At 48.3% G+C, this 10,763-nt stretch overlaps 1 protein-coding gene across 2 annotated transcripts; it reads right to left on the minus strand.

Moving 5' to 3' along the window:
- Positions 1–5,358: 5,358 nt before the first annotated feature.
- On the minus strand, positions 5,359–10,284 carry ATP6V1G1 (ATPase H+ transporting V1 subunit G1). Of its 2 annotated transcripts, XM_090022544.1 has the most exons (4): positions 9,632–10,093; positions 8,586–8,622; positions 7,776–7,876; positions 5,359–6,113 (listed from the first exon to the last, which is right to left on the minus strand). In XM_090022544.1, the coding sequence occupies exons 1-4, from the start codon at positions 9,884–9,886 to the stop codon at positions 5,940–5,942; spliced, it is 567 nt and encodes a 188-aa protein (XP_089878670.1). In that variant the 5' UTR covers positions 9,887–10,093; the 3' UTR covers positions 5,359–5,939. The 2 variants fall into 2 exon arrangements, with proteins under 2 accessions (XP_089878670.1, XP_089878671.1); XM_090022545.1 differs by lacking the exons at positions 8,586–8,622; positions 9,632–10,093 and adding an exon at positions 10,121–10,284.
- Between the last annotated feature and the right edge of the window lie 479 nt (positions 10,285–10,763).

The raw sequence follows: 10,763 nt of genomic DNA on the forward strand, positions 1-10,763 counted from the left end.
AACCCTACAGTCCCACATCTTCCTCCATGGATAAACTTTCTTAGATTGCAAGCTCCTTCGGACAAGAACCATGGCTTTTTGCATTTGTACTGCCCAGGATCCTGATCCACAATTGTACTACAAGAGCCCCTAGGAGTCCCAATTGATAGAGTTTCAGCTTCCGTATAAAGGCACTGCAGTATACTCAGGGCCCTGTGAAAGGACAGACGACTTTATATTAATGGCAGAAGGCAGATGGGATAGATTCTGTTTCCAAACTCTAATAAAGACTATCCTCTACCCTACTATCACCACCTGTAAAATATATTGCCGTCATTGTTAACATGTAGGAACTTTGCATTTCCATCCAAGACAGAGGTGGGCAACATACAGCACACAGGCTGGATCGGGCCCATGTGGGTTTTTGTCTGGCCTGCAGCGGGTCCCTTGGTCCCCTGGCCCAGGCACAGTCCAGTCATGGCACATCCTGCTTCCCATGGGCTGGGGTGGTTTTGTGGCTGCACTGCCTAGAAGCCCAGAGGGCAGGCAGCTCCTTCCGGCTGCCACTGCCCTGGCCTCAGCCCTGCAATAATGACGGGGATCTGTGCTGCACAGCCCTGACCCCACACACGCCACAGTTACTCTGGCCTTGCCCTCCCAGGCTCAGCAGTGGCAGCACAGGACAAAAGCTGTTGCTCAAAGTAGAGGGAAAGCGGCCTCTCCCCTTCCTGCTGCAGCTGCCTGGAGCCTGCGCAGAGCTGTCCTCCATTTCTGCAGCCATCATGGCAACCTCTGGGCTGCCATGCAGGGCAGCAGTGGCAGCACGGAGCAGATGCAGGGCAACCCAGTGCAGCACAGGCTCCAGCCTAGAGCAGACGCGGGGCACCCGAGGTCAGGGCTGGGCAGTAGGGCTGTGCGAAACAGCACTGTTTCATTTCGACTTCCTTTTTGCTGTCTCGAAGGGACAGTGTTTCATTTCATCATTTCGTTTCATTTTGAAGCACTGGTCTGTTTCGTTTCATCGAAACTGTTTTGCAATTTCAACGCGTTTCTGTGTTTCACCCATACGCTATAATGGGGAATCATGATAATACCTAAAACTTTGTCATTTCCTACCAGATTCAGATGAAAATTACAGGGATAGTAGCCCCTTCTGAGGGCATGAAGCCTGCCAAGTTTCAAGGAGATAGGTGCAGAAGTTTCTGGGAAACTGCGCCTCCAACTGTTTAAAGCAAAACTCATGACCCTTGCCAGCAGTGGCAGCCACCTGTTATCTAGAGCGGGGATCAGGGGTCCTCCACCCCTGGGAGGGCTCCAGGGCTGTGCCAGACTCCTCCCGGGGATGTGGGTCCCCAGATTTGCACACCAGATGATAGGAGACTGCCACTGCCACCTGGGACCGGTGCTGGGTGCAGCCTATGCCCAGTGCTGGGAAGATTGCTACTGCCGCTGGCCCCAGGCAGCCTCCTACCATCCAGCGCGCAGATCCAGGGACCCGCACCCCCAGGAGTCCGGCACAACCCCACAGCCCTCCCAGGGCTGCTGGCCCCTGGATCTGATGCTAGCAGACTGCCGCTGGCAGCAGCTATCTTCCCAGCACTGGGCGCAGACTGTGCCCAGAGCCAGTCCCAGACAGCAGCAACAGCCTCCTTTCATCCAGCGTGCAGATGTGGAGGCCCGCAGCCTTCTGTGCCGGACTCCTTCCAGGGGTGCAGGCTCCTGGATCTGTGTGCAGGATCACAGGAGATTGCCACTACTGGCTGGGATTGGCACTAGGCACAGCCTGTGCCGAGCACCGGGAAAACTTCCACCTGCCACTGGCCCCAGCCGGCAGCGAGAGCATGCTGTCATCCCACGTACAGATCCGGGGGCTCACACCCTTGGGAGGGCTGTGGGGCTGCGCCAGACTCCTTCCGGGGGGAGCCTGGATCTGTGCACAAGATGATAGCAGGCTGCCGCTGCCAGCTGGGACTGGCACTGAAGCCAAGTAAGCCCAGCTTTGAAACTTTTCAAAATTTTCGAAACATTTTGAGTGCCCTTGTTTTGTTTCAAAGGTGCCCCCCCCCCCACAGGCACACCCCCAGCCACCCTCCCCCTCCACACACTCCCCATACCTAGCCACACCTCCCCACACCCACACTCCACATGCCCACGCATACACACACACACACAGCTCCCCACAAACCCCACAGCTACCCTTCCATACCCCCCATGCACCACACTCCACTACAATATACAAGAGTAAGACCTCATTTTGAACTGTTATGTAATCACCTCTATATACACCACAAACGCACACAAATCAGGACAAAAATATTTTTTTTAAATAAAGAATTTTTTAGTTCTTTTAATAATATTATTTTATTATTAGCCAATTACCCGTCAAGAATGACCGGGGTGGGGGAAGGGCAGGGATGGTGTGCTACCACCTAACGCCCCATGCTGCTGCCATTCTGCCTCTTGCAGGGAGCGGGGTGGGTGAGCCGAGGCCAGCACTTCGAGTCTCAGGTCCCCCACCCTCCGTCTGGTCTTTGGCACCACTTCAGAAACATGGCAGCACTCCCCCATGCTTGGAGCACTCTGATTGGCTGCTTCCGTCAGCCAATCAGAGTGCAAATAAAGCGTTACAGACAGACAGACAGACAGACTTAGGCTTTTATAGTATTAGAATTACCAGAAGTCCCAAGGGGAGGGACTTCAGATGGTCAGGGGGTAGCAGGTAGGACTTGTGGTCCCAAGATTGCAACCAGGGACTACCCTTGCAGCCCACGACTGCTCACCAAAACCAAAACCCATTAAGTGGCCATCCACCCAAAATAATTGCCTGCCCCTGATCTAGAATATACAGCATAAAAATCCCCAAAATACATGTCATCTGGGTCTAAACTCCTATTAGAATTAATTGGAATTCACTCACTAATCAAGACCTGCAGCAGCACTTTATATCCAGACCACCACAGGCAAATAGCCAATAATAGGCAACACTTGGAGAGATCAGCAAAAGGGAGGCTTCACTACAAAAACTGAAATTAATGATACTTGCACTAATCAAAATGAGGGGGAGCAGACAGTATGTAAGATCTCTTTTTTTTCCAAGATCCAAATTACCTTATGTTTAGCCCACGTGTCTTGAACCAGAAACCTTCCCTGCGGAATATTTTGTGGCGCAGTCTTATCTTAGAGGGGGAAAAAACGTCTACAAAGTCTAATTTATGTACCCAGACTCATAAAAGGTCTTTTTTTCCAGGGAGGCTCAGGATGAAATTAATGCGTCTTTCATTTTCAATAAAAGCTGTACACTGCAAACAAAGCCACGCTGACTGAAAAGCAGTAACTGGAGTGATTTGCCTCTACGCAGATTTGGACAGTCAGATAATTCTTGGCTGTTAAATAAGGCTTTTTTGGGAACAGCATGCCAAGGGATATAAAAAGAAAAAAACATATTCTGGCAAGGCATTAAAACCTCAGCATGAGCTGGAGCAGAAATCCTTACACATCCAGCCAAAAAGATAACTTGAGACCGAGGTAGATTTTTTCCTCCTCCCTGTCCCTAGCTCCAGGGGATGTGGTTTTGGAGAAAACCTGGGTTAACAAGGAGATGCTCTGCAGCCATTACATAGTATTTAGAAGTCAACCTGGGAACAGAGAGAGCGCCATTACATTTCCAGCTGGCAAGGGGGAGGTGGTCTTTGCCTACTGAAGGAAAGCAACAAGCCAAGGTGTCAACAGCTGCCTTCAGCGAGCAGTACACCCTGGAAGAGGTAGACAGAATTGGAACGGTATCACTTGTGCACGATAATAGCAAATACAAGCGTTTTGAAATACCAAGGATTATTTCATACTCCTTGCATAGAACAGAAGCAATTATTCCCCAGCTGGAACGCAACTAGCTGCTGGTCATACAGCATGTTTGTATGTCATTAAACCACGAACTACCTGTGAGGCCAAGACATAATTACCCTGGATCTTTTAAGATCTACTGCAGTATAACACGTCTGCTTTTTCCATTTCATTTTTCCAAACATGATTTGTCAAAGAGACTCTTTCAATCCTTGATCAGAGACCTGATGTGAACAAACGGGGAAAAAAAAACCAAACAAAAGACAGAACAACTTCAGCTCCCATGGCTGCATGATCTCAAGCAGGTCACCTTTTATCTCCAATCTTCTACTTACAAAGATAGTGGGTTGTGTTTTCCTAACTACCTCCCAAAAGCACTTTCTTTGTCAGCAGCAAAGAATCTAGATCCTCTAAAACCGAGTACACTGCCAGGGGTTGTTATTTCTTGTTAGCAAGGCGTGGTAGCATTGAGCAGAATTTCTTACTTAGCTTCCTCATATATGTATAGGGGCTATTTGCAGAAGTTTTAAAAAAAAAAAAAATGCTTTTCCAGAAGCAGCAGCATGTTACAAATCCTTCAGAGTGGAGTCAAAGTATAAATAGGGTAAATCAGCAGGGCTTTTTGGCACAGCATGTTACAGATCCTTCAGAGCAGAGTCAAAGTATAGATAGGGTACATCAGCAGGGCTTTTTGGCATTTTTAGCTAAAACTGATTCCATCAACTATTAGATAACAGCACCAAAAAAGCCACACGAATGCACCTGATCTTATACAGATGGCAGGTGAGCCAAGTCCAGCTAATGTACTGCTTCCATAGGAGCACACCAAGTTTAAAGTAAAATGCCATTTTAGGGGTTGGTTTTTTAACGTATGCAAACAGAATTGAGTTTTATTTTGTAGCTTTGAGGAAAAAAAAAAAATAAGGAATGCTTCCTAGGAGGTCTCACATTTTCCATTAGTAGAATGAAGGGTCACTATACCAGCTGATAGAGATGCTGCTGGAACAAAAAAGCCTGCAAGATTCTGATGCACGTTAGCTTCGGCAAGAAGCAACGGACACTGAAGCCAATTTGGACACAATATACTTGTCCCACAGTTCTTTTTAAGTCAGTAGCACCTTGATATTTATTACAGCACAGCGGAGATCAGTACGAGGCACCAGGAGAGGAAGGATAGATACTGCATTTGCATGGCTGACTACAAAAGTCACATTTGGAAAGCAGTTAATTTCTATTTCACCTAAGCTTTCACGTATGATCACTACTTGAGAATTTTCTTGGGCAAGTTGTTCATCATTGGTCTAGTGGCTTGAATGCTAGAGAAGAATCCAGGAGACGTGGGTTCCACCGCAGGCTCTGCGATTTACCCACTCTGACTTTTGCCAAGTCACTTCACTTCTTTCTTCTCCCATGTTTTGTCTTAGAGAATTAACAGATTCAGTGTGCATATGTGCAGCACATAATAAAAAAACGAAGCCACAGGCACTACTGTAATAAGTAGAAGGGCAAGGAGAAACAAAACAGACAACTAAAGAGACATCAGTTACATAGGTTCTTTACTTTCCAAGGTCAGTGCCAGACAATGCCATTCAAGTTATAGCAAAGACATTATCATTCAAGTTACAGCAAAGTACACACAACAGCTAACTACCAGCCCATACTGAACAGCCCAAGGATTTTTCTTTCTGGATTCACCTTTATTTTAAAGATTACCAACACAATTCAGCCTACAAGGATACAGAAAAAATGTCTAAACCAGTACTGACTCAGGCTTGCATTTTAAAAGCTGTCCAGCATCTCTCTCCTTTTAAATCTCAAACCCCTCCTTTTGAGCAAATACCTAAGAAAAAGCAGAAACTTTTTTTTTTTTTTTTGCTTATTAACTATTTGCCATTTAATGCATATTTGAGACATGGTCATTTTCTTTGGATAAGCTCTGAATCCATGTAGAGGTAAACTACTGAGTCTCCAACAAGGTATCAAGGACCTACAAACCTACTGAAATAATTTAATTTCTTTCCAAAAAAAAAGAACAGAGCTATAGTATGGCTAAGGGCTGTACGTTCCATCTGAAGCCAGATGTTACTGCTAGTACTTCCAGCACACACATTCTTCCTCTACTATCCATTGATGCGGTAATTCATGTGGATTTTTGGTTTGATGTCACACACTAGTGACAGCAGTTCAGTCAGCACCTCTTCCCTATTCTTTTGGAAGTTTTCTTGGATTATGCTCATCTTCTCCTCGGTCTCCTTCTCAACCTCGGTGGTGCAGCTTCCATGACATCCAAGAGCCTGAGCGAATGAAAAGAAAAAAGCAATCCACTTAGAACAAAAAGCTCCTTGGTAAGGAAGCAAACTATTGTGACTAATTTTTATGTTCTGCTACTCTGTATGCTTCAGTAATAATCATTACACTTCTTGCAGCAACACAGCGTAGCGGTAAAGTAGTAATGCCAAGAGAGAGTTGCTTCATCACGGTTGCTTCATTGCTATCCCTTGAATCATTAGACCATCTCATCTATTTAGCATATAAGCTTTGGGGGAATTTGTGCAGTCCCTAGGACAATGACACCTTGGTTTTAACTGGGGCCTTTTGGACACTACTTTAAGTAAGACTGCTAATAATGATAGCAGCTAATACAATATTCGCAGTAATATTTAAGTAAAGGACTTTTGAAAAATGTATTCCTTTGTCATTCCTAACCCTTCGATTTCTCTGGAAGGTACAAACACTTCAACTTGGCTGCGCACCAAACACGAGCAATGTCAAGGCACAGGACAGGACTCACAGGACCTGGATTCTATTCCTCTGCCGTAAATACAACTCGAGGACAAAGGAAAAAAAAAAAAAAAGCCATGACCACTTCAAATCTGTCTCTCGGCTTCTCCATTTGTAAATAGGGACTTGAAGCCTCAGAGGCAGGAAATCAGGAATTAAACACAAGGTTCAGAAATGTTGTTGGTACAGGAATCAGAAGCACAAGAACCGTACTTCAGTACCCAAACTCCAAAGTATGGTGAATAGAACAGAGTCAAAGTCTTGAATGGACTAGTACTGTTACTGGTTAGAGAATGAAAAAGGAAAAGCTTAAGAAATAAGATCTTAGCTTACTGGTGTCAAGATTGATTTGCTGGTTTATAATGCGGGGGGGGGGGTCCATGTGAGGACAGGCTTAACTGAAATTATACACTGCCAACTTAAAAAGTTGTATAGAAAGAAGAAAATGAGTGATTCATCTTCTTGGAAATCTGATTGCAGGTAGTGTAGGAATACCCCTTACAAAAACAGAGCTGGCACAAAGTAGCGCGTCACTGCTCTCACAACACACTTCAAAGGAAAGAGGGCTCCCACTTGGAACCTTTGATGAAGGCTGAGGTCACACATACTATTTTACATTTTGCTGGGAATAAAAGCACCACATAAAACAGAGCATGCAAAGCTGCCAAGAGACTTATAGGCCACTTGATAAACTTACATCACAAAATTCAAATCTTTAAACACTCAAGGAACCATAGTGAAACATTTGCAAGAAAGACTAGCTCTGCAGAACTGAGCATGATCTCCTTTTGTTATTAATGCACAAAGTCTACTTTGTAAGACTAACCCATGACACACAAATCAGACCTCATTAATATTAACCGCTTCACTACTGATACCATGTTCCAGGTTCCAAGATGCAACAACACTCCTGCTGCTGACTGCTTTCCACTGATATTGCCATGGCAGCTGGCGGCACATTACAGCACAGGGAGGCAATTAAGGAAAACCACTCTCGGACAAAACCACCCCATGCAGAATGTTCTTCCACAAAGAGCAGCAGCTAAACATTTTGCAGAGCTCTAACAGCATCATCTCAAGCAGCAGCAACACCAACTCCAAGCAGCCCCAAGGACTGGGGGCTGGGGGACACAAGGATGAGGAGGAGGCAGCTGTGAATTATCTAATAAACTAACCGCTGCTTCCTTGGCTTTGAACTCCTTTTCCCTCTGCAGGCGGTACTGTTCAATCTCTGCCTGTGCTTCTTCTTTTGCCTGTTTCAGCCTCCGGTTCTTTCCTATTACCAAAAAATATGCCAGATTAGAATAACATCTGAGACAGAGAGAGACAGCTAGGACACAACATTCCCCATAGGCATCCAACTTAGCAGACAGTTACTGTGGCATCTACAGTTGCAACTTGGCAGGAAGAGCCTGTGGGAAGCCATTGCCAGAATGCCACACGCTTTCTAAGGCCTCCCCTGTTATCCAATTTTATACAGTTAACTGACATTCCTATATCTTCCAAGGGGGGACTGACTGCAGAGTGCACCTCTGATCCATAAACCCACTCACCACCTGGCAAGACAAAAAAAAAAAAAGGCGGGGTGGAAAGGGGGGGAAAAAAGACCCTCAAAATCCAGAAATACTTGCTGGGGAAAAAAAAAAGTCCTGCTGCCTTGGCTCAGCTGATCTGTACTTTCTGTAAGAGTACTTGCAGTCTGCACAACAGACAGATCAAGCGATCACAGCTTTGCCTCGGTCCAGTTGTGCAATGGCTACAAGTTACATGTTATATGACACCCCTCCCCGCCCCCCTTTAAGGATTTCTATATTTAAGCCAAATTAAAGCAATGTACCTCCCAGGTAAAGAAGCTGAAATGATTAAGCAGGAGATAAGCAGTAAAACAGCACTTGGGAAGTGTGACAAGAACTCCTCAGGGTAGTAACCATGGATGAAGTCCTGGCTCCATTAAGATCAATGAAAAAAAAAAATACTTCCATCACCTTTGATGAGGCTAGGGTCCAACTCTGTCTTTGCTTCCTGGGCATTTATGTAGAGATTAGAGATTCAACATGCCAGCAAAAAAGCAGATAAGAAATATGAGCATGCCAGCCCACTCCTCATGGTGAAAATGCTTGTTCCTGTTTGGTGGTCTCACTTTTATAAGGATCTCTGCACAGATTAGTTGTTCAACTGATCTGGAGAGATTTCAATTCCTGGATCACAAGCGTCTCTCCCACCACTCCGTGCTACATCTTCACACAGAAGGCGGCGCTTTCTTGGGGCAGGCAAGCCGTCACAGGAGCGAGCTCATAAGGAGCTAAGCGCCACATAAATTTCACCATCTTTTGTAGACAAGGTTCTTTGATTCACCCAAAGAACCTTGTCTGCCTATGTCCTCAGACCAGCACGGCTACAACCTACACCATCCTCTGCAAGCCTGCAGCACATTTTCTTTGACCCCGCCGGCTTTAACCAGACACACAGCAGTACTTTTCCTGTTAAAAACAACTCCACAATGAACACCCCCTGCAGGCACTTCTGCCTTAGAGTGCCAGATGCTAGCCGTATTCCTTAGTGCACTAGGGCACACCCCTCCTGCTATAGCAAGCAGTGAATAGGAGCTCAAACAGGGCAGAAAAATACAGAACCTCCTGACTGCTCCACGCAAGGGGCCCAGCTTCCCTTCTACGCACTTCTCCATCCCCAGCAGCTGCCTGACTTGTAGCCATTGCCCATTTCAACACTCCTCAAAAGGGCAGGTCCACACCACAGCAAAGACCTCCTTGGGCAACTGGCTCCAGAAACAAGATGGGAGCAATTCCAGCCCCATCCACTCCCACCCCATAGACCCAGCTCTGGAAATCAGGCTGCAGCTTCACCTGGGGAACACCCCAAGGCACCGCTCTGAGCATGCCCAGAGCGCCCCATTTGGTGCCCCCTTTCCTGCTCTTTTCTGGAACCAATTCATGGAGCAGAACAGGCTGATTTGCTGGGGGGACGCGGACAGGCCCTTCGGTCGAACGTTGAAATATAAAAGGCTACGAACCCGGCAGGTGGTGGGGATGGAGAAGTGCTTAGAGCTGAAGCACCGGGAGGGCAGGGAAGCTGGGGAGCGCTCAGAAGATTCTGCATTTTTCTGCCCAACATGGGCCCATTCCCCCGGCCGCACAACTGGGACAAGCCACGCGCCCCGGACCCCCGGGCACGAGAGCGAGCCCCGGGGGGGGGGGAGACTCCGCACCACCCTGGAGCGGCAGCACCTTTGCCCCTTGCTCCCTCCCCAGTGGGAACCCGCTTCCATGCCCGGCCCGTGCTCCTCGGGGACGGGCAGCGCCTGTCTCCCACCGCCTCCCTTCCGAACCCACGGGCTGGAAGCCCCTGAGCCCGGGAATGGAACGCGCCGGAGCCAATCAGAAACGCGCTCCGCGGTTCACGGGCCAATCGCGTGCGGGGACGCCGAAAGCGGGCGAGGGGCCGCCGGTTCGATCCCCGCTCGCTTCGGGCGCGGCAGGCCCCGGGACGCGGTGGCACTCACGCTTGCGGGCCTCGGCCACCTTCTCGGCGGCGCGCTTCTCGGCCTGCAGCAGCTGCTGGATGCCTTGCGACTGGCTGGCCATGGCAGCGATCCCGGCTCCCAAACGCGGCAGCGAGCTCCGGGCCTCGTCACGTGGGAGCGGCTTGCGTCACGTGAGCGGGACAGAACCCGGAAGGGGCCGGCCGGGGGAGGTGACCGCCAATCAGAGCAGGGGGCGGGGCGTCCCAAGTGGCTTTGTTTTCTGCCCCGCCCGCGTGAAAGGTGACGATCGCCTTTGTACAATGACGTCACCCGTTGTACAAAGAATGACAATCAGCTGTTTATCATCATGCTTATCCCTGTTTGTTGATGATCGTGCTGATTATGATAAACGTATCCCAGCAGCCCCGTGGTTGTTGCGGGTGACTGATGCAGCACGTGTACTGCCCAGTCGCTCTGAGGCATCTCACCCCACTTGCGGGGTTGCCTTGCCCCAAAATCATCATAAGACATTGTTTGACGGCGGTGACCCAGTTCTCACTCCCATGGGTCTTTCAATGCGAAGTCAAGTCAATACCATTGATTCGCGACCGCCCCAGCGGCTTCGGCAGCAGCCGGTCTCCGAGGGGGCACGTGCCCCTCCCCATTCGCCCTCTAGGCATCA

The sequence above is a fragment of the Crocodylus siamensis genome, chromosome 11 (genome assembly GCF_052110815.1).
Source record: "Crocodylus siamensis isolate JL-2025a chromosome 11, ASM5211081v1, whole genome shotgun sequence".
NCBI classification, from domain to species: Eukaryota; Metazoa; Chordata; order Crocodylia; family Crocodylidae; genus Crocodylus; species Crocodylus siamensis.